The sequence below is a fragment of the Fukomys damarensis genome, unplaced genomic scaffold (assembly GCF_012274545.1).
Source record: "Fukomys damarensis isolate Sample0158 unplaced genomic scaffold, DMR_v1.0_HiC HiC_scaffold_10, whole genome shotgun sequence".
In the NCBI taxonomy this organism is placed as follows: domain Eukaryota; kingdom Metazoa; phylum Chordata; class Mammalia; order Rodentia; family Bathyergidae; genus Fukomys; species Fukomys damarensis.
In genome coordinates, this window is record NW_022900922.1 from 40,522,994 (window position 1) to 40,547,640 (window position 24,647).

The 24,647-nt window shown below is 38.5% G+C and overlaps 1 protein-coding gene and 1 pseudogene across 10 annotated transcripts in view; one reads left to right on the plus strand and one right to left on the minus strand.

Moving 5' to 3' along the window:
* LOC104870624 (prolactin) overlaps positions 1 to 24,647 on the plus strand; it is a 107,081-nt gene that overhangs the window by 24,613 nt on the left and 57,821 nt on the right. For 4 of the 10 annotated variants that reach the window (XM_010636309.1, XM_010636306.1, XM_010636310.1 and 1 more), the window contains one exon: positions 282 to 1,583. The exons of 5 other annotated variants lie outside the window; for them this stretch is intronic. In XM_010636309.1, the coding sequence (XP_010634611.1) occupies positions 282 to 467 (186 nt within the window). In that variant the 3' untranslated portion in view covers positions 468 to 1,583. Of the gene's footprint in view, positions 1 to 281; positions 1,584 to 24,647 lie in introns of those variants that run through there. One more of the 10 variants, XM_010636311.1, reaches the window with a different exon arrangement.
* LOC104870622 lies at positions 12,618 to 16,205 on the minus strand (annotated as a pseudogene).

A 24,647-nucleotide genomic window follows, 5' to 3' on the forward strand; every position in this document is an offset into this window, starting at 1 on the left:
TAAGACTTTACAGGAAATTCATCTCAGTTAGGTTCATTCAGTATGAAAGTACAGCAGTTAAAATTGGGAAAAGTGTTCCAAAGTTTCCATGGAAATATTAGAGAAATAGGATCTCTTTGTGCTAACCCCTGCCTATTTGATAAAGCCAGGAGACTGAGTTTATGTTAAAAATTAAAAATGACCCCTTTGCAACCTATATGGGAAGGACCATATGAGGCACTTATGGTCACTCCCACAGCTGCCAAGGTGGCTGAAGTCCAACTGTGGATTCATCACTCTAGGTGAAGCAAGCTTATCCAGAGAACTCCACAGACTGCAACTCCAGGAGACAGTACATTCAAGGCCCCGCTCCCACTGCTTTGAAGGTTGAGAGTCAATGGACAGCTAAAAAACTAAGAACTATAAAAAAGATACTATGGACTACTTTATGGTATCAGGTGGTAATGGGATATTTTGTTTTTAAATAAATAATTTGTAAGACTAAAGATAATAATTTTGATAAAAATATGTAATCCTTAAAACTGTTAAATGGGGACCAGAGGGATATCCCTCACACTTCTTTTGATGCCTGTCCAGAAGAACATTATGAAACCCAGATACCATACTTGACTGTGGGGGATATACCCAAAAAAAGATGTATTGTTCAGATAAAACTTATGGTTAAAAAGTTCTGCTGTGACCAGAAGTATTGGCATTTGTGATAACTGTAAGCAGGAGGATATAACCCTCTAAAATTGTGTATAAATCGGCCTTGGGAAACAAGATGGCTACAAGAAATAGTTTTTCATGTTTATACTAGATATCAGTCAACTGCTAGGCATGGGCTTCGGAGGTTAAAATGATGGATTTTATAGATTAAAAAGGTCTGGGAGACCCCCCTTCCAGAAATAGTTAAAATGACATCCAAATAATTACACAGGAATAGATATAATGGATTTAATTGATGGAACTCATTCACTACTGCCACAGGAAGACCAAGAATTAGCTTCTGATTGCTGGCTTTGTGCACCACTCACCATGATAACTTATCAGACAAGTGATATCATGAGTGGCCTGCCCTTCAAGCCACTAAGGCTTGCTATGTCCCCTTTACTCAGCTAATCATTAGATATAATTGGTATGAATTCAAGGAGAGGTAAGGAGTTACCCCCCAAACACAGGGAAGAATGATAGAGGGAACTTTTGTAAGTAATGTAAAAACCCACAAAATATTAGGAAAATCTGAAATGACTTTTGCTGTCTCTAACAGCAATCTGCTTTGCTTAGTTTAAAATTAACAGACACCAGAGTCATTGACCATCAAATGGAACATCTGGCCTTATCCTTAACCTTGAACACCCACTTTCTGTGCACTAGATTAGATAGCTAGAGGAATGTTAGATAAACTCCCTAACTACAAGGAATTTTTATGTCTGAGTTACAGTTAACTGTCTTGTTACTGTAATTTGTGCATGGGTAATGTAAACTGAGGAAATGTAATGAAACCATCTAAATGAGATCATAGCTGTAAAACCTATAAAAGAAGAAGCTGCAACCCAATATGTGGTTGATCACTGGCACTACTCTCAGTGTGATCAACTTTTTGCCAGCAAAATAAACCTTTTATTTTACTTCTGTTCTGCATCTCTGTGTGTGTGTCACTTACCATTTCCTTCCATCACATGTGGACAATAGCACTGTAAATTTTCCTGGTCCTTTGAAGTAAATGAGGGTCTGGCTGACCTAGCCTTTCTTTGGGAGTGAGGACCATCAGACTTTTAGTGTCCCAAGTAGGTCACATTAGCTGTCACATATGGAGCAGAACCCAGGCTGAGGCTTGGTGCAATTTCATGCCCGATATCCAGGTCATTTGCACTTGAAACATAAAGCTTTCCTTTGCTTGTACCTGGGTTTTTCCTTAGATGATCTGTGTGTGTTTAAAGCATTACCAATTGCAGTAGCTATAGTTTTAGGCTTTTTCTTTTGTCCCTCTGGTTTCTGATTGTTGAACACAGAAATAGTCATGTCTAGCAATTACTTATAAATATCTCTGGGCTCATCTGAAGTTTTTGTAGTTCATGCCAAATAATATCTGGGACTGTGAACTTGAATTTATTATTCAAATGCAAATTGAGACTGAGAGTCTGGGTATAGGGGGATGAAGAAAAATATGCTTTTAAGTCTAAAACTGAGAAACAATTAATGTACCCCAGAATTTTGTAGAGAATTTTATATGGATCAGCCAGTAGAGGATGGAATGGAATGACAGGCTTGTTAATGAGGCAATGATTCTGCACCATCCTACATTATCATGATTAATATATTTACTAAAGTCTCAACACACTTTGTCTCCCTTACCAGAGCAGCTGGCAATGGGATAGTTCTGATTTATTGCCCTGCAGATTATAAGGAGGAGATGGAAGAGTCATTATCATCAGACAGGTCAAAGAGACCCTCATCTCCCTGAGACAAAAATGGGAGTCTCAGAACGGATTATTCAGGATATCTATTTTTCTTTCTTGAGACCTTCAATTAATGCCATAGTTCTTGAGCATTCTGTTTGATAGAAAGTTACAAAAGCCTGAACATAAGGCATTTCATTCCACCTTTTATATTTTAAGCAGAAACACTGTAACTAAAGAATAATACAATAATTTATAAAGAACCACCCTGTATACTCTTTTGTTACATTCTGGATCATACTGAACTTAGGCTATATTGTAATAGTATATAACTTGTTCGAGGTTTAAACTGTCAGGATCAAATCTGTCCCATTCATCAAGAATATGGCCTAATTGCAGGGTCAGTAGAATTTTTGTGATGATGAAATGCAATAGATTTTCCATCTGCTTGTCGGGGGACTTATAGAGAGAAGGAGAGTGCTAGGCCTGCACTCTTTGAAGTCAATAAATGGTTCAGACCCCCATTTCTATTTATTGAACTTGCCTAATTATTTCATTCCCATGAAGTAATGGCAGAACTTTCCCAAGAAAAGTTTTTTTTTTTAACCACTTAGCTGAACCTCATGATGGCCAAATTTAGATTTATTTTATGCTGCAGAATTTGTTGAAGAATTAAAGAAATAGGGAAGACCACTGGGTATAGAAGAATTTATTGCTGAATTTTGACTTAGTTGGAACCCTGTCCAAAAAGACTGAGCAATAGACAAGTATTGTTTTTGTTTTTGGTATTTGGTCTCTCTAGTGATGTGAAATTAGGAAGGAGTGGGAAAAAGAGGTTACAGAAACACAAAAAAAATGTTAGTCATATCTTACATGATAACAGTTTTGTTCTTGTGAATCTTGTGAAAACAGGTCATCATGAACCTTGTTTAGAGGACACAGTTGCCAATCTTATCTGTATCTTTTGATAGTTTATAATTCTTTAAAAGTTGAAAGAATTCATTTACAGGAATATAACTGTGTGCCCTATTAGTACCATGGAGAGGTCATTCTAGAAAGAACGCAGATTCATGGGAAATCAGGTCATTACAGGGCTGTCTGTCATCAAGAATCTTTGCTGTTTACTTTATCTGTAGCAGAGTGGAGTTCAGTAGTTATACATGAAGCTGCAAACAAAATGCAGACTTCTTTTTGAAAAGAAAAGTGATTTTCTTTCAAGTTCTGCTTTATTCCTCCCTTTGACACTTTCTATAAGCAAGTTGTAAGAGAGTCATCATCATCTGTTATGGTTTGGGTGGGTCTAGATGTCTGCCCAAAGCCTCACGTGGTCATAGGCTTGATCTAGAGTGTGTGAAGCTAAAATTGATTCATGATACAATGCTCGGTTCAAGGGCACTAGGATTACGGGTGTGAGTGCTACCTGCCCTAAGTAGGCTGAATAAGATAAAAGGGGCAGGGAGATACTGTCAACTTCTCTTGTTAACTTTGCTGCCTTGTGTGAGCCATGTTGTTTTCTGCTCTGCCAGGCCTGTTTGTTATCCCTGCCTTGGAGTCAGCTGACTATGGACTGAACCTCTATGAACTCTAAGACAAATAAGTCCCTTCCCCTTTAACTTTTGGTGTCAAGTATCTTGTCTCAGCAATGAGAGAAAAGTAACTATCATATCACCTATTTTTATATCATATGTGGCAGTTTTCTGTTAAGTAGAGGCTGATGTTTAGTAAAGGCCATTAAATAAATAGGGGTATATCTGTCCACCAAGGACTGTAGTGGACTGAATGTTTTTGATCAACAAAAGCAAAAGGCAAGAAAGAATGAAGCATATACCTAGAATATCTAAGAACATTTCTGTTAAAGCTTTGAACCCTCCAAAAGATGAAAACCAATGCATAAATAGGGCATAAGGTGATAAACCTTTCCAACTTTCATCTGTAACGTGAGCTAGCTTTTGGATTCTGGCAGTTATGACTGAAATGAACTTGCCACTATCATCAATTTCTGGGTGACAGTAGGTCAGATTTAAATTTCCTATACTCTTCCATCCTGACCTAGGAAGCAATCTATGGCCAATCTATTCTGGTGGATGGTGTTTATCATATTGGAAGTTTGTTGAGCAAACAGGTTCAAGTCTCTTGATGTGTCATTGATGATAAGGTCAAGTACACCTTGTGACCTTATGATGTAGTTGAGCATGTAATTTGATGTCCAGTATCTTCCACCCGGGTCGCTGGGGCATTATATTGAGTGATCCTTTTAGAGGAGCCATTTGTTGTCTTCTCAATCTCTTATTTTTACTGGTCCTTTGGCCCTCTTATTAGTTTCTCCATAAATGTTAGATCTAGTTTTAAGGGGATTAAGAAGGATGGTCTAATGAACTCTAGTATGCATGCCCCTGTTCACTGGCTGCCAATGTCAATAATCTCACAAATCCAAGAGAAGCCAGGGAGTGTCTTCCACTCATGTTGGGCCTCTAATTGGTACCATGGGTGGTTCAAGGGGGAAAAAGAAAAAATAGATTTGAGAGAGATGGATACAACTAGTTTTGTTTTCCCCATCATAAGGTTTTTTTCTACCCTGTCCTCTAATATTGTTGTCCCAGACAAATTGTTTTCTCTACTGATTCTATGAATGTTTTTCCTAACAAGGTAATGTAGAACCTTCACATATGGAGTTTTAAAATACAAAATATTTGGATTTTGGTAGTCGAGTAAATGGGAGTTAACAGTAAGGTGAAAATGTATTCCAGAGACAATTTTCTTGCCTCCCATTGTCATTGGTCTCTCATAATTCTGTACATGCATAGCACGAGGAAACATTTAGGTTGTTTGCTATGTTCTGAGACAACTGAGTGAACAAGCTTCAGGATATGTAAAAAAAAAAACTGGGCAATTCTTGTGGAAGATATGCACAGACTGAGCCAAAAACTCCAAACATTTCAGTAGAGTTTGTTTGACTCTTTCTGATAAAATATACATAGGTTCTTGAGGGTGATGCCCCATAACCAAGATCATAGGGTAACCTGTAGCCCAGTCAGACAAGTTTACCTGCAGAACAACAAAGGTTACAAGATGATAGGTTTGTATCTGACAGTCTAGTTTTCTGGGTAACCTTGTGAAGCTGGCAACTTATTTTCCTGATGTTACCATTTGTACTTTGTGAATTTTTCTATAAGCCAGCTGATAGCCCAAGTCACACAATTCTAGCAGAACCATCTTGTTGTGAATAGCAGGGGCAAAAGCAATGCAGATCAATTTCTGAGGGACATATAAGAACACAGAAGTGTCCCTATAATAAATTTCCCATGTTATCCTCCCACATGAGGTTTCAAATGGGCTTAGATATACTGCTTGGTACATATCAAAGTACAAAGAAGGCCCCTTTATGGTTTGTAGGAGCCCTAGTTCTCTTTAAATGGACATCTTAACTGATGCTTTTTCTCTTGTATAGGCTTTAAACCAGGTTTCGTAAGGGGAGGATCTGGGGTCATAACAAACATAGGGCTGGTTATCCCCTGGCTCACAGACTCAGTAGGTTGTTTGATTGTGAGGAAAAGTTCCCAGTGCATCCCTCTACACTCATAATAGGTATGATATAACAGGGTCTTTGTAATTATGCTTCCCAAACAGGTGGCGTAAATGCAGTGGAAGCATTCCTCTAAAAAATTTCCCTGTGAACAAAGCAAGGAGACAGTTATAATAGAAAGCAAAAGAGACTTATGTGATCATCTCCATAATGGTCCTCAAGTTTCAGCTGTGGGTAGACTGATTAGCTTAAAGAGTGATCAGGGCAGGGCTGTCATTTCCTCAGGCTTCTGATTTTCACAGATTTATCAGATTCTGTGGTAAGTAGAGCAGGGCTGTTGTCTTTGGAGGTCGGTTGTTCTAATCACAAAGTGCTGGCTCAGCTGTTCTGGGTGTTGCTGGCTGGTCCACTGGTCTGGGGAAGCCTCTTTCAACAGACTGTGGTGGATCCAAAGCATGACTCTTGAAACTTTAACAGCAGTGGGGGTATACAAAATTACAGTATGGGGCCCAACTTATGTGGGGCCTGTGGTGAATTGATTAATGGGCCACTTATATCGCCCAGCTGAACTTATTCATTGTGGTCCAGGTGTGGAGAATCCACCTGAAAATTGTTATGGATAGGGCCAGGGATTTAGCTCAGCTGTTTGGTGTCCTGCCTTGCAAGCACAAGGATGCGAGTTCAATCCTCGATACCCCCCCAAAAAAACTGTTATGGATAGTCATAAAAAGAGAACTGTAAGGGAAAATGTTGGCCTGTTAATTTTCTAGCAGAAGCTTGCTGCAGATCATTTTCCTGATGTAAACTAGAATGTTCTCATCAGAGGAGGAGGAGGAGCTTGGTACTTTGCTGTTACTGGGGATGGCTGCAGCTTTCATCAGAGAAGCTCTAATCTTTACTGTGAGCATCACTTCCTGCATCCAATATGGATCCTTCAGCTTGGTGGCCCAAATCTTTCATCTCACCAGCATAGATTTTTTTGATCATTGGCTTTGGGCCTTCCATGTGCAGATCCTCAATTGCAGACAAGCATGGGGCATTGCCACTGGCTCTAGGCCACTGGCTGGAATCAAGAAGGACATTGCCTTGGATTCTAAGCCTTTACCAGGACTTGTGTGGGAAATGGCTGGGATCTAGGCCCTCAGTTGTATGTTTTGGGCTTCTAGTCTGTGGTTAATCTCTTGCACTCCTTCGAATTTGACACTTTGGGTAACTATCATAAAATAACCTTTTAAGTTATGTGATCTGTATTTAATGTATTTCCTTGTCAAATCCTGCTGACTACAACAGGTTCCATGGTAACTAGATTTAACTTATTGACCCAGAGTCCCTGGGTTTGAAAGGGTGTATTGCGTCTGCCAGACTTATGGGAATTTTCATGAACCCAGCTGTGAATATTCTGCAGGGCTATTCCCCAAACCTATATCTATCTCCTCAGAGATTGCTATCTCTTGGAGTGTTTAACAGCCATTTTAGCCAGGGTCCATACTTCATCTAGCTGTTGTATATATTCCTGTTTGCACTTTATTTCCTCTCCTGCAGCAGTCAGAGTTCACTCTCCTTATATATGCCTTCCTCTACATTCAGTGTTGCAAAGGCATATTTTGATGTATAGATGTTAGCTTTTTTTGTCTTTTGCTAGTAAAAGAGCCCTTGTCAAGTCTATTAGCTCTGCCTTCTGGGATGAGGTTCCAATGGGCTGAGGGTGGCCCTTTCTCATGCACAGTCCAATATCACCACTACATATCCTGCTATTGGACACTTTCCAGCACAAGGCTACCTCCATCGTGAGTATTCAACATTTGAATCTCCAAAGGGTGATCTGTGAGATCTCTCCAGCTTGAGAACACTTCATCCACTACTTCCATGCTATCATTTTGGAGGGTACCTGGTTCAGCTGTGAGCAATTTAGCTGAATTAACAGTGTTCAGAGTCTCTAACAATATGCAGAAATTTTCACATGGGAATGCTTGATAAGTAGTCATCCTTGGATTTGATAACCAATGGTGCCTTCTCTGGTCCACTAAGGTTATAATTGAGTGTGACACTCAAATAGTCATTTGTCTCTCCAGTGTCAGCTTGTCAGCTTCCTGAATAAGCACAGCAGGGGTAGCAAGTGTTTTGAAGCATGGAGGGCATCCAAGGGCCACAGAGTCTAACAATTTTGACAAGAATTCCATCAGGTAATGGCAGATTCCTGAAATATGAGCTAATATCCCTTTAGCATTTCATTCTGTTCATGGCCATAGAGGAAGAAAAACTTAGTTATATCTGGCAGTCCCAAGGCTGGTGCCTGAGTCAAGGCTTTTAAAATTGTTTAAATGTTCTTTCTTGCTTAGTGACCCAGAGGAAAGTGTCCTTTTCTCCCTCTTTTTTGGCTTTATATAGTGGCTTAGCCATAAGTGAGAAACTTGAGATTTAGATATGACAGAATCTCACTGCCCCTTGCAACTCTCTTACTTGATGATAGGTGAAAGGAGCTGGGGGGATAAAGGCAACCTGATTTTATTCTGTCCCTTATTGTCATTTTCCTTTAGTCACTATGAAGCCTAGGTATTTGACCTCCTGTCAGCAAATGTGTGTCCCTCTCCAGATACCTTGTACCCAGCCATCCAAAACAAATGAAGGAAGAAAAAAAATTTAAATTAAAATTTTTTTAAATGTAAGAAAAAAAATTGAGAGTTCAATCCCCAGTACCCCCCAAAAAAAATTGGGGCTGGGGATTTAGCTCTGTGATTCCAGTGCCTGCTTCATGAGCACAAGGACCCAAGTTAGATTCCCTGTACAAATAAATAAATAAATAAATAAAGTTACTGTAAAGCAAATGAAGGGTGTCCTTGGTCCCTGATTACAGCCTCTTGGGTTTTTGCTGGCACAAGGAGATCATCTACATACTGCAAAGATGTACATTTGTGCTCTGTTGTGGTGGGGTCAGTAACTGGTACCTCTCCAAAGATTGTAGGAGGGCTTTTGAATGCTAGGGGAAGGCTAGTCCAGGTTATTTTGTCTCTGTGACAGAATCCTCTCATTGATATGCAAAGATGACTGACAGACCAGTTCAAGGCATAAACATGAAAAAGCAGCTTTTAACTCTGAGCATGTAAACCAGGCAGCACTTTCTGGAGTAAGTCCAATAGGCATGGATTTGGGACCATAGGTTGAATAATCCCAGTAATTTGAGTCATGATGCACAAATTGTGTATTAACTTTTTCTTGGTTTACACACTGGGAGGTACAGGGTATTCCAGGAGGAATGGGATCTAGCAAAGATTCCATATTCAAAGACCTGCTTTAAATGCCCTTGTAAGATTCCTGGGGGAAGGGATATTGGTGGACTTATACTAGAGTTTGTACAATATATAGTTATATTATCATTAGTGTTCAACTTGCAGGTAGCCCAGATCTCAAGAATATTGTGTACTAGTGCATGTAGCATCTATCCCTGGCTTATGTAATTTATCTGAATACAATCTCCATTAGTCTGCCTGTCAGACCATAATGGTTAATACCATGGTCTTTGTTTCAGGCAAGCTTAAAGTTACATTTCCCCATGGTCCAAAGGTAATCTCAGCTTGCAGCTTTTGGTGCAAGTCTTCCCTAACAAGGGAATTGTGCAGTTTGGCATATACAGGCACTTATGCTGGAATTTTCATCTCTCATACATCTTTTAGGCTGGTAGAATCATCTCTTTTTGGAACCCTAATGAATCCCACAATAGTCACAATTTTCTTGGAAAAAGTTCCAATAGGTTACATCACTACTGAGTGTTCCACTCCACTGTTTACCATAAAGTCCATTTATTGGCCCCTAACATTCATCCTGACCTTGGATTCTGTGGGGCCCATGCAGGTGGAGCCTAGTCTGGCCTACTCCCCATAACCTTCAGCTCCTGCCAGCCCAATAAGGCCTACATCTGCTTCCTCAAAGGGGTGATAGACTTTAGAAGGTAGTGTCTTAGCTTTGAAATTTTCATCATCATCTCTGTCATCATTTTCTGGGCACTCATCTTTCCAATGTCCATACTTTGTGCTTAGTGTGTATTGGTTCCAATTTAGCTTTGGTCGTTGGCTGTTCCTGACAAAGTTTTGTTATACCCTGCCTGCATCCTCCTGGCTAAGATGTTGTGTGACTCACCAAAGTTTTAGGATCTTGTAGAAAAGGATTTTTCTGTCTTTTGTTGTTTGTAGCTCTTGAAGCACCAGGGTCAAAATATTGCTATCTTCTTAGCTCAGTTACCTTTTCAGTTTTAGTTTCTAAAGTTTAGTTGTTGAACACCTAAAAGAGAAGATCAATAACATTAGCATTTTAATGGGAGTAATGAATTTAACTATTATAATTATACCTGGATATCAAGCACTTTGAAATATAAAATATTGTTAGAGGACTGTTTTTTGCATCATTTATGGTTGTTTTAGTAGTTGAATCTGTAAAAAGTTAACAGAAAAAACTTTAATTCTTGTCACATACTATTTTAGTATGACAATCATGACCATATTTTTAGTACAATTAAAAATCCATCTTGGTATAAAATAAGCATTGTTAAACACTCTTACCCCTCCACAAAAAGATAAAAACTCTTATCTAAATTGTTATCTTTTGATATGATGTCATATAAATAAAACATATGAGCCTATAAATGTACCTTTTATCATATGTAGGTAGAACACAAGAAACAGGCAAATACTTAAATCAAAAGAAGGTTACAAAATGGAAATAAAATTTTTGTAAATAGGGAAGGAAGGAGTGGGTGATCAGGGGTATGGGGAAAAATGAGAAGCAAGACCCATCATGTCAAGGTACAAGATCCCAAAGATGAATGTAACTGTACTGTATGCCTAAAATGTACCCATAAACTCAATGAGAAAAAAGTTATTACCATAAGTAATATATTAGAAGACCTGTATAGTCAGAAAGCATGGATATATTTAGTACATCAGAAAATTAACAATAATAAATATCACAATTATATGAAATCTTATGCCCTTTAATTTCCTTGGAAATCACAAGCATCTTTTTAATAAAACCTTGTTGTTTTAATGACAAAAATTAATCTTTTGAAGATGACTGATGTAAATATATCACAATAACATTTAAGCAATATTTATTAAGGTATATCTCTTATAAAAGTATGGAAACTATCAGAGTCATCTGTTGTAAGGTTATGAAACTGTTGTGGTCCTCCTAGTGAGCAAAGCCTGGAAAATATTTCCATGTGGCCACTCCTTTGTTCACTAAGTCCCTTTTAGTAGCCTCTTCAAACCTAAGGATCTCTATGCAATTACCTTGACAAAATATTTTATAACCTATGAAAACCAGATTGTAACAATTAATTGTGACATCAATATTAACTGTTTGTATCTTGGGGGAGAAAAGAAAAACATACATAACTTTAATAACCTTTATCTATAAGCCAATTTAATTTATAGGCAAATATATTGTAAAAAATTTTTAAAGGCAAAAAAGGAAAATTATTGAGATCAAACAAAATATCTGCATCATTGGACAAATGAACAAACATATGAGACAGTTTATAAAACTAGAGTGCACTCAAATATATCTAGCCTAATTTAATTATAACACCTCTTTTATAATTTTTATACTTGGAAAGAAAACTAGTCAAATATTTTTGTCAAAATTTTTGTAAATCACTTAACAGAGATCTATTAGAATTAGAATTAGAAAGAATGAAAGCTCTTTATGCTTGTAGATTATTAGCTTGTTTGGGTCTCATTTATTATAAATCTTTTATAACAAACGTGAAAACAACAACAAACATACATTTTTTAATATTTTTAAACATTTATTCCCTTGAACTGAAAAAGGCTTTCATCAGTACACATTGTACAGCCTTTCATATTACACCAAAATTGAAAAGAAGTTTCCTTGTTCCTAAATGCAAGGAGTCTCTGATGTCCAGTAATCTTCAAACAATGGAAATTAATTTTAAACTACTTATGAGTCCCCAGCACTCATCCAACATATTTCTGTAGATAACAAAATATCCACAAGTAGAGGAATTTAAATAAATGGCGATTGGTTATTGGAGAGATGCTTAAAAGAGTGAGAGTATTTTTCTGACTTGAATGACTCCTATTCCTCTCTGACTTAAGTGGTTTGATTGAGAGCATTTAAAAATATAATGTACTTTACACTTAATATCCATGCTACCTAAATGAATGAGGAAAGGATCCTATAGGTGAATTCTGTGTTTTTCTAGAAATGTTTCTATGTTTAGAGATTTGGGGGAACAATTTTTTTTTATTTATGAATCATTGGCTCCATTATCCTTCAAAAAAAATGGTACATGGTGTTTTACTTTGTTATCCCACACCTGCATTCTTTTTGTCCCAAATCCTAAATTGGGTCACACTGTGCTAGCTACAAAAAGAAATGCAGGTTGTGATTGATTATAGTAATGTTGAAGAATAATTTGCTGTACAATAAAGCTTTGGATCTGAAAACAGGCATTTGAACAGCATTTCTTTAGAAAAAGCTGCTCTGTATCATTCTGGTATGGATTTCTAAAATCAGTAGGGTAAAATGAGTATCTCTTTTTCCTCCTCTGCTGAATCACTGGCTTTTGCCCAAAAGCTGTAATACCATGACCACACATCCTCTGAGTCTAAATGTTAACAGAGTTCCAAATACCAAGCCAATTAGAGTTGGGAGAGGGCTGGGCAACCACAGAGGTGAAGGGTCCATAGGTGGCTGTGTTATTGAGAACTTACCCTTTCCCAAATGTGAAAGCATAGTGCTTCTTGCTTGTTCTCAGCTTAAACTTGTTAATTGAGTTATTTTGTTTCTTCAGTGCATTCTGTGCAGCTGAAATGGAAGGCTAAGACAGTGTATGTAGACACAAAGCCATTGAGTTTAGAGCATTCAGGGTTGACAGACGTTTCCCCACTGCCACAGCAGATGGCATGAAGACACAGCTGGGCTGTGACTGGGGGTCCTGCAGCCATCAGATCTTAGCTTAAACTTGTTAATTGAGTTATTTTGTTTCTTCAGTGCATTCTGTGCAGCTGAAATGGAAGGCTAAGACAGTGTATGTAGACACAAAGCCATTGAGTTTAGAGCATTCAGGGTTGACAGACGTTTCCCCACTGCCACAGCAGATGGCATGAAGACACAGCTGGGCTGTGACTGGGGGTCCTGCAGCCATCAGATCTTGGTGCCAATTTTGAAGAGATTCCCCAAAAGTTTCTTGGCTTCCGTCTGAGTTGTTCCTTGTGGTAGTTTAGTAATTTCCAAGAGCTTCCCAAAGACTGCTTCTCTTGATACAAGGTCCATGGACGCAGCTTTCTTAGCTGGTCTCCTTTCTCGGTTTCCATGCCTGCTGCCAACCTGAGCCTGTTGGCTTAGAACGTGTCCATGCATAACAGCAGGACGGCTGGCCAAGTAAAGGATACCTGGCATTTCCCCGACCAGTGACAAAAGAGCTAGAAAATTGGGGCATGATGCAAAGTGGTGGTCCAGCGGAACGTACGGTTTTCAGGGTAGATAGCTGAGCCTGTGCAGGTGATTGAGCTGGTGAAATAATGGGTCTGCTGAGTTGAAGGCTGTTCTGGACAATATTGTCTACATTGCTAAATTTCACACATTTCTGACCTTTCTGGTGGTTACAGTAATATTTATTTTGTTTCCACGGAGTGGGTGAATGGACCCTAGATTGTGGATTGTTTGGTACACCGAGATGCATTATCACCATGTATCCACCAGGTGGCGGTAGCAACATGGCAGCACAGGGATAGCCTTGAAGCCCCTGGGTGTCACGCGCCATTATTTCCGGGTTCTTCATGCCCTGCATGAATTCCGGAGGTGAGTCCGCCAGTGACGGTGGTTCACGCCTGCGCAGAAGAGGCGCTTGGTTCGTCAGAATGACGCAGGCCGGCATTGACCAATAGAAATGGGCCACGTCACCCGAGAGGCTATAAAAGGCAGGCTCGCATCCGGCTCAGGGTCTTTCCGCCATTTTGAAGAATGTAGAAGAAACTCCAATAAAGCGTGCATCAGAAGAATCCTGAGTGTTGCGTGTTCCTTGCTGGCGAGGTGCGCGCGACACCTGGGAATCACAGGGTGAAGCAGCTTGGATATTGCAGGTGCCCTACTGATGAATTTAAATTATTTTATTGGGCAGATAAAATGACAATGTAGTAAACTGGCATTCCTGCTGTGGACATAGATCCTTGATTAGACTAGCTGGAGAATGTAACAGGCTGTTGCTAAGCCTGATGGGCTATTCCTTGAGAACCTTGAGATAATGAGACCTGACACGATGGCACTGAAGGGTGGAGGATGACCACTCCTTCAATCTGGTTTCCAGCACTGCTGGGTTGGCCTTTAACTAGGCTCTGACTCTGGGACTGCTAAACCCCAAGTATTCCTTGGTAGTTTTGCTGCTGGTTGAGCATAACTTGATAACCTGTTTGCCTTGCAGGGTGTGGCCATTGTTGGTTTAGATGTGAACTTTAGTACAAAAGGGATAGAGTGGTACTGAGGCTGGCTGGAGCACAGTAACAGACTGGCATCTGGGAGGAGGGCTGCTGATCATATCCCTGCTCCTGGAGCACAGGCTTGCTGACAGCATGACCAGAGGCAGAACAGCCAGCTACTAGTAGGGACTGGCTGCTCAGGTGGGAGGGGGGGGGAGGTGGAGGTGGCAGAGGTGGAGGACGAGGAGGATATGGTTGGGATGCTTCTATCACTATGTAACTGGCTTGCTATGGAGACTGAAGAACACCAGTGGACTGGATCATGGTGCCATGCGGGCCAAAGCCATCAGAAGATGGCTGGAGGACAAGACTCAGGACTGAACTGAGAAACAAGGCTATCCTGTGAGAAAATGTGATTAGCTTCTGATTGTTGAGTTGGTGGGGGTTGCAGAAGTGGCTATGGAGGTGCAGGCACTTGAATTCGAACTGGTTGTTGAGTCATAGGAGAATTATATATAACCGGACTCCCATCTGGGTTTACAACCTGTTTTGGATTGATCAGAATACTGCCTGATGGTATGCCTGCCACTTCCAAAGGAAGAAAAAAGAAGCTAGTGCTAGGAGGTACGACATGTCTATTTAGGCCACCATCTGAGAGAGAGAGAGAGAGAGAGAGAGAGAGAGAGAGAGACAGAGAGAGAGAGGGAGAGAGAGAAAGAGAGAGAGAAAACTATGAATGCTGACAGATGGATAAGTTTCTGGTGCACAATGAGAAGACTTGCTGTGAGATGTACCTGGAAGAGGCTGCTGGATGTGAGAGAGAGAGCCAGAAGATGAATATACAATATCATAAGACTCAGAACCTGTTTTAGAAGCCTACCTGTGGTTTTGCTGCTTCCAGAACTATCAGATTTAGTCAGGACTGAGATACCACTAGAACTCCTGCCTTTGATTATAGCAAGCTTCAGGTTTCACAGGGAGCTGTCTGAATCTGCCCTGCTCCGTGGTCATGATTCAGAACATCTCAACTCCTCAGGGCTGCTTGGATGACTGTTGATCTTCCTGAAGCATCTTTTAAAACTCAAATATCTGGTGCCTCTGCTGGTTGCTACTAGCATCCTCATCACGTATATTGTCAATAATATCATTGTCTTGGGGACACAGGGAATCTTGGGAAATAGTCTCTAGATCTCTGGTATGCTTCCTCCCTTTTTGTTATACATCCGTTTTTTCTGTTATCTTTCAAATGTATTATCATCTGGTTATCATGTCTGTCAAAGCAAGAGTTCTCTCAAAGATATATAGTATCTGAAAATCTTCACCTCTATCACCTTTGATATGCTCAATAAATTTATGACCCAGTATTCTTGTATTACTAGTTTTGTTTACTATGACAGACTTGCCATTCAGATCTACATTGTGAACTAATCCAAATTAAGAAGCTAGTTTTTACATGGTGACCAATGAAATCTAAAATTTCTTGCTCCGATTTCAGCAGCATCATTCTGTCCCTGGGATTGTTTCTAATATATTTACTAAAAATTTATGTAGATCTATGCCAGTTGAATCAGTGAATTCTTGACTGGAATCTCTTGATAAAACTTTTTTCTGGGCAACTAATCACTGAATTTTTCTTTTTCAGATTCATTTTTTGAGGGCTTCTCTTTTTCAAATGATTATTAACAGGATCTGATTATTGCCCACTAATCAATATTATTGTCAATATATCATTCATTCTTCTCTGCCAAAATCTTCCCATAGTTTTCTGATTTGATGAGATTTTCAACTGTAGTTGTATTTTTCACTTATGCCTCCAAATCCTTCATTATTTGTTTCATCTTTCATAGCGATAGTATAAGACATCCTCATTAGCAAAGATTACCTCATATTTATACAGGCAGCTTGAAACTTGGTGTCTTATTGACATGGGATTATGGTGTTCCACAAAAATAAAATAATCCAAGGTTCCCTTCCACAGCTGTCAGCCAGGATGTCAATTGTATTGAACCATCTGTAATCTGCAGGAGTCCCATGTCCCTGTCTCCACTGTAGATATTTGGACTGAAATGAACTGGTTTTGACCAAGTATAGCATATCTTTCAGTGGCCAAAGTTATTTAGGAGGAGGAGGCTGTTGGAGTGTGGCATGGTAGGACAATGGTGGGTCTGTGTGGATACAAGCAAGAGTCTTACAAAAGGAAATTACTCCATCACCAGCCCCAATACCAGCTCCAGAAGCAGCTGTAGTGGCAGAATTCCATACATTATTTTGATAAATCACTTTTGCACACCTTCTCTCTCTATATATGAGCCTTCTAGTTTGTTAACTCTATAGCCTTTAAATGTTTTTATTCATTAAGTTTATTGGTACATTTTAGATATACAATATGATGGCATTCATCATTGGGAATTTCTACCTTTACGCGATATATCTTGCTTCTTATTGCTTCCCCCAGTCCCTTGCTCAAAAACCGGAAACAAACTCTTACATCCTTTTAACAAGATAAAAACTTTATCATATAAAATCTTTGTATATGAGAAGTGTATCTCTTTTACTTATAACATTTGCAATACTTTTTTCTCTGTCTCACTTATTGTAACAAACTTGGTTTCCGCAGCTTAATTTTTTTTCTTTTTATTGAGTTTTTTGGTACAATCTAGGTATACAATACAGTTGCATTCATTGCTGGGATCCTGTACCTTCACATGACAGGTCTTAGTTCTCATTTTTTCCCTTGTCCCTGCCCTCCCTTCACACCCCCTCCCCATTTACAAACACTTTATTTCCATATTTTCATTTTCTCATATTTTTTATTTTCCCTTATTCCCTTTCCCCTACACTTCCCATTTTCCCTACACCTTTAGCCCTTTTCTTCCTATTTCACATTATTAATTATTGCATTAGGATCTTGTGTACTATTATAATTTTTCACACCAGAGAAACTATTCAGTATTTACACGTGTGACTTATTTATTTCACTTAAGAGTGTATCCTCAATATGTATTCATTTCCCTATGAATAACTCTAATTTCTCATTCTTTATGGCTAAGTAGTATTTCATTTTACAGAAATAACACATCTTTATCCAGTTTCCAACAGAGGGGCAAATGGGCTGTCTCATCTTATTACAAAGCTTCTGCACTACAAAAGAAACCATCATCAGCTGTTTAAATTTTAAAGTATTCTTTTTACCTGTTTTCAGATGGTTACATTTTCAAATTTGACTGGCTGCCAATAGAACATTAACTTTGAGTTCTTCATCAACAAGCAAAATAGAAGTGCAAGTTAATCCTGTGATTAAAATTTAAGAATTTACACTTGACAATAATGTTTAAAGCAAAGCAATTAAATATGAACTCAAATTGTCACAAAGATACATTTATCAATTAGCTAAAACATGTAATTTTTTTTATAAAATCTCTTCATATTTGGTAGAGAACAGTTGCAGTTTTTCTGAGCAGCTTTGGATTTTAGACTTTAGCAGGCAGCACTAGGTTGATAGCAGTGCCGGCTTTGGGTCTCTTAAAGTTTAGGGTATCTTTTCTTGTTTTGTTTTATCTTATTGGAGCTTCTTATTTATTTTTTCATTATAGCTTTTTTAATCCAAGTGAGTTTTGTTTGATTTTTTTTCTGGGTCTGAACATAGCACCTCGCCTGCACTCCACCATGCACTAAGGCCAAGCCGTTCTCCCTGTGCTTTGCCCCCACCTCCTCTGCAGACAACCTGTGGTCCTAGCAATTCAGGTGGAGGGGAGGCAGCTTGACCCTCTGGAAGGGAAATGCTGGGGTTTGCCTCTGTAAGGATGTCACATTTTCTGAGACAGGGGAGTCCATCATGTGGGAGACAGCAGATTTGGCAAGCAAGTTGATCTAAAACCAAAACTCAATAATTTTCGCCAGCAGCTGATTGCTGTAGAGGAGAGGCTGGAGCAGCTCCCAGGCTTGGTGGTATGGGCTAAAAAGCAAAGCACACAAAGCTCCAAGTTGACAAGGTCTCAGTTAAAGTCTCAAGGAAGATGACTTCTCTTTTTAGTTGAGCTATGTGGGTGTTATTTTTACATGTTCAGTAAGTATTATATCTAAAGTTTTTGTTTGAGAAAACTGACAGTTGCATTTAATTTTCTCTTGGAGTATTTCTTTTAACACTATAGGGCCAGCACAATGAAGGTTGGGCCCAAAGTGATTATCCAGGATTTTAGTCTCAGCTGACTACCTGCTCATATCTGAAGTACCTAACTCTTTTGGGAGGTTTTGCTTCTTACTGGATATCCTTCACCTTGATGTCAGGTGTTCTGTGTCATCTATACTTATTTTTCTGTTTTTTGTTTGTTTGTTTGTTTGTTTTCCTGAGTGGTCTTACTGAGCAGGCAATTGCATGGTTCAATCCACCATGATGAGCACAAATTACTGGGGATCCTAAAACTTTACTGGCTCTGCAGTAGGTTCCAGTCTCCTGAACAGTGCATAACACAGGCCCGAAAATTCAAACTAAAAGACGGAACTAAGAAAAAGACAACAAATGCTAGTGCAACTGACAAAGGCCCTGTCTAGTCCATGCCACTGATTTTTATTGGTAATCAATTGGGGCAAAGGCGAGCTATGTGTAAGAATAGCACTATGGGTAAAGATTTGTGATATGTGTGGCTTTTATGAAAATTAATGTAAGCAAGGCTTGTGAAGGGCAAGACAAAGCATTCTTGAATCAGGAACAAAATAGACAAAATATATATGGTTGTGAATAGAGCATTGTCCATCTAGTTAAGAAGTTGTCAGTTGTGGAAACAGAACAGGGGTGTGAGTTACTATGACCTCGGTATGTAGGCTTCAGCTAGACTTGTTTAGTAAAACAAGTGAAATGTGGGGTTAACACTTTACAGCCTGCGCTGCTTACAGACTGCTTTGAACATAATCAGTGCTGTGCTCCCCTGCACATGCCTCACACTCTTTTGTGATCTCTGTCTTTTTCCCACTAATGCTGCTGCTGGCAGATCTGCTTTCTTTTGGGCTTCCTATCAGCCTCGCATTTTGCTTCCTGGCTCCTATTTGTATACACTTTGCTAAGCACCTCTAAAAACAGAGACACATTCATGCCAGAAAAACACCCTAGATTTGTAGCTTCTGCCTGATGTCTCTCCATGTTTGGCCCCACAAAGGTTGTATTTACCATGTGGTGATCCTCAGTGGCCTTAGGACTAAATGAACTATACAGCATGAATGCTACACAAAGACATTCTTGTAAAACTGGCAGGACTTTCATTCCTTCTCTGAAGTATTTCTGAGCTCATTCTCATACTTACTGCTTTCTTTCTTCTCTTTTAGTCCTTCTATAAGGGCTTCTTGGTATTTATGCAAATATTAATTTCTCTGCATTGTTTTAATCCCAGTTTGATTCAGTCTCCGTGAGCTTCCCTAGAACATGTACTTGACATTTAGCATGGCCCCTTGGGCATTGTTTTCCAGCCAGCAAAGAGCTGCTTGACCAGCTCTCCAGTGTTCCTCAGTATTAAATTGCAACAATGAAGAGGTTTACAATCTACCCAGATTGGATTGTGACTTTAAAAGTTTCCATAGTCTCTCAGAGTGGCATCTGAAGGGCCCTTCAAAGATGGCCTTTTTATTCATTAAAGTTTTGGTACATTTTACATATATCATATGATGACATTCATCACTGGGGAATCGTACCTTTACATGTTATATCTTGGTTCTTATTTTTCCCCATTCCCCTGCCTTCCCTTCAACCCCTTCACCTCTCCCTGTTTAAAAGGTTGTTTCCTTTTTTCCTTTTTTCATATTTATTCCTTTCCCTTCTTTCCTTTCCCCTGCCCCTCTCACTTCCCCTTCTCCTTAGGACCTTTTCTTCCTATTTCACATTATCCAATATGCATTTTGATCCCCAGTCACACTTTCAGTGTCTCACACCACAGAAACTATTTGGCAATTTACACTTGTGTCCTATTTATTTTTTTAAGGGTGTGTCATTAATATGCATCCAGTTAGCTATATAGTACTACTCAGCCATAAATAATGAGAAACTGGAAACATTTATAGCTGAAAGGTTTTCTTAATTGCTTAGAGCTTCCTCATTTTTGCACTGGGGTGCTGATTTTGGCCTTTTGTCCTTAGGTGGATTTTGGGCCTCCTTGTCAACTCATTTCACCTCTCTATGTGTTGGTTTTCACAATGGGAGTGGGTTAAATGGGAGCTTAAGGGAAAAGGATCTCTGCCTATTCTGGTGTCTATTGCAAAACTGACTTTCTTTGTTCATTTTTCTACCATTTTTTTGTTGCTGAGCCAGTGCTGCTTGACACCACCTTTTGCATCAGCATTTTCCCGGGACCACAGCCATTGTCCTCAGATTGTACCTCTGCTCTGCAAACCATTCAAACATGCAAAGGCCAGATGAATTTTTAAAAGGAGAGTATGCAGGTTTTCTTTAATGCAGGAAAAAATGAAAGGGATGTTTCCTTCTCTTGTCACAGTCCATATGCTCTTTACATTAGAGTCTTAGCTTACAAGGTTAGCTAATTTTTAAAAAAGGGGTGAGAAGGAAAAATGTTGGTAGCAGCCAATGATTTATGTCCACACAAAAGTTACATGTACTCATGAAAAAAGACAAGATGTTAGCTGGCCACATGGCATGCCAAGGAAACTATTGGCTATGTGGCAAGGTAATGTGGAGGCATTTTCAAGAAAAACATGAACTGAGAAAGTCATTTACAAACTTGAGAAAATGGAAGTGAGTTTCAAAGCATGTGACAAAACACACACACACACACACACACACACACACACACACGCTTGGGCAATAAAGCACACCTGTGAAGTGAATACAAGTGGCTAGAAAAAAGTCTATGTTTCCTTTATCTATTCCCCACACTAGCAAAGTAGCAAACAGATTCTTGAATACCTTGAGATTAGTTCTCTGCATTCTTGGCCTAAGGGAGAGAGTGAGGGGAAAAAAATCCTTCATGACATTATAGAAAGAAACAGAATGAATAAAAGAGATTAAAAAAAAAACATTAACAAAACCATGAGCTCAGGGCCATGATAGAAACTATGAATGCCCAGCATAGGAAAGAAATGAAAACAAAGAAACAGATTCAAACAGATATGCAGAAGATTAAAAACTCTACTGAAACTATACATAACAGACTGAATCAATCTGAAGACAGGATAGCAGATATAGAAGACAAGATAGAAGTCAGTGACCATGAAAAGAAGGATCTCTTAAAAATAATAAGAGAAATATGAGAATTCTATCCAGCCACTCCTAGATGATACAAAGAAGAATAATATAAGACTGATAGGAGTACATGAAAAAGCAGAAGAAAGTAAAAATGACATAACAAAACTGTTCACAGAATTAATGACAGAAAACTTCCCAAGCAAAGCAAAATAATTTGACATACAGATAAGTGAGGCTTATAGGACTCCAAATAGCCATGATCAATAAAAATCTACAAGTAGAAACATAATAATCAAGATCTAGAATCTCAACAGAAGAACAAAATACTACAAGCAGTTAGAGAAAATAAACAAATCATATGCAAAGGAAAGCCCATTAGAATCACAACAGACTCTTCAACATAAACCCTCAAGTCAAGGAGAGCCTGGAGTGAGGTATTTCAAGCCCTAAAAGAAAATAGCTTCCAACCTAGACTGATGTATCTTGCAAAACTATCTTTCAAAATTCATGGGGAATAAGATACTTCCATTACAAAGAGCACCTGAGAAACTTCACAAATGCAAAATCATCAGACCAAACAATATCCTAGAAATAGACCATGATGGTTTCAACACCATGAGCCCCAACAGAGCAAATCCAGCAGGCAAGGCAAGAAATTAAAGGCAGAGGGGGAAAAATTAAAAAGAGCAAACAACAGGAAAATAATTTGATGATGATAAGTCAATACATATCAGTTATAACCATAAATGTTAATGACCTCAATTCACCAATCAAAAGAAACAGACTGGTAAAATGGATTAAGAAGCCAAATCCAGCAATATGCTGTATACATGAAACACGCCTCTTTGAAAAGGAAACTCATAGACAGAAAGTAAAAGGATGGAAAACAGTTTTCAATGTGACAGGAACCTAGAAAAAAGTAAGAATAGCTATCTTTTTCAAAACAAAGTAAATGTCTAACCAAAACTAATTAAGAGAGTCAAAGAAGTTCACTACATCTTTGTAAAGGGAACAAGAGGAGGAGATGACAATCATAAACATATATGCACCAAATACTAATGTCCCCAACTATACCAAACAAATATAAGGGACATGAAAAACCAAGTAATCACTAATACAATTATAGTGGGGGAATTCAATATTCCACTGTCACAAATAGACAGATAATCTAGAAAAAAATCAACAGTGAAATGTAGAACTGAAACAAGCTTTTGAACAAATGGACTTAACAGATGTTTACAGTGTTCCACTCCACACAATCAGAATACATTCTTTTTAGCTGTGCCTGTTCAAAGATCATTCTCCAAAGTAGACCACATACTAGCTCAGAGAACACTTTTAAGTAAAAACAAAGGAATTGAAGTTATCAGACCATAGTGCAATTAAACTGGAGATCAATAGCAAAATAAACCACAAGAACTTCACAAACACATGGAAATTGAATAATGCTCTCCTGAACAACCAATGGGTCACAGCAGAAATTAAATAAGAAATTAGACGGTTTTTGCAAATAAATATTAATGCCAGTACAACATACAGGAATCTAAGGGACACAATGAAAGCAGTTCTATGTGGAAAATTAATAGTGCCGAATGTGCACACTAGGAAAACAGAGTGAGCTACAATAAACAACCTATACTGAATCTTAAGCTTCTACAAAATGAAGAGCAAGACAAACCCTAAGCTTGTACAAAGGAGGAAATTATAAAGGTCAGAGCAGAAATCAATGTAATGGAGACTAAGAAAATGATACAAAAATTAAGGAATTGAAGAGTTGATTGAGAGAAAAGTAAAATCAATAAACACTTAGCAAACCATATATATATGGAAATAAAAGGCTCAAATCCATGGTAAATCCTTTCAAATTTAAATACCCAACCTAAAAATGGGCATATGAAATGAACAAATATTTCTCAGACATGGAAGTAAAAATAACAAATATACATATAAAAAAAGTTCAACATCACTGGTAATTTGATAGATGCAAATGAAAACAATGCTGAGATTCTACCTCACTCCAGGAACAATCACTGCTATCAATAAATCAACTAATAAATACTGGCAGGTCTATACAGAAAAAGGAACCCTGCCCCACTGCTGGTGGAAGTATAGAGTAGTGTAACCACTGTGGAAATCATCATGGAGATACCTAAAAGAACTAGGATTGGAAGTTCCAATTGACTCATCTATTCCCCTAAAGGGTCTCTTTCCCAAATAATTAAAAGAATCATATCATAGTGGTATATGTGCACACATGTTCCTAGAAGCAAATATTGTAATAGTTAAAACTTGGAAGCAGCCCAGTTGCCCATCAATGGGAGACTGTGTAAAGAAAGTGTTTTGTTTTGTTTTTTAAATATAAAACAGAGTATGACTGAGCCATAAAAAATGAGAAAGAGACACAGTTAAATGGATGCACACTGAGGTGATACTCTTAAGTGAAATAAATAGGACACACATGTAAATACAAAATAGTTTCTCTAGTGTGAGAAACTGAAAGTGTAAATAAGGACTGAAAAGTATAATAGATATTATGAAATATGAAGCAAAGAGGCAAAGGGGAAGGGGTCATGGGAGGGGTTGGGGAAAAGAAATAAGAGAATGAAATTAATACAAGAAAATTTAAAAAATGGAAATAAATTCTTTGTAGGCAGGAAGGGATGCAGGGGTTGAAGGAAGGGCAAGGGAAAGGGGAAGAAATAAAAATCAAGATGGAGTAAGAGAATGAAAAGATGAAAATAAAGTGTTTGTAGATGGGGAGGGGAGGAGGGGGTGAAGGGAGGGCAGAGGTATGTGGAAAAATGAGAACCAAGACCTATTATGCAAAGGTGTAAGATCCCAATAATGAATGTAACTGTACTGTATCCCTAAAATGTACCAATAAACTCAATTAAAGCTGAAAAAAATCAAGATGGATTATGTAAAGTACAAATTTCCAATGAGGAACATAATAATATTGTATACCTTAAATGTGCCAATAAAATTAATTTTATTTTGCTTTGTTTCTTCATTGAGATTATTGGTACATTTTAGGTAAACAGTACAGTTACATCCATCATTGGAACCTTGTACCTTTGCATAATAGGTCTTGGTTCTCATTTTTCCACATACCTCTGCCCTCCCTT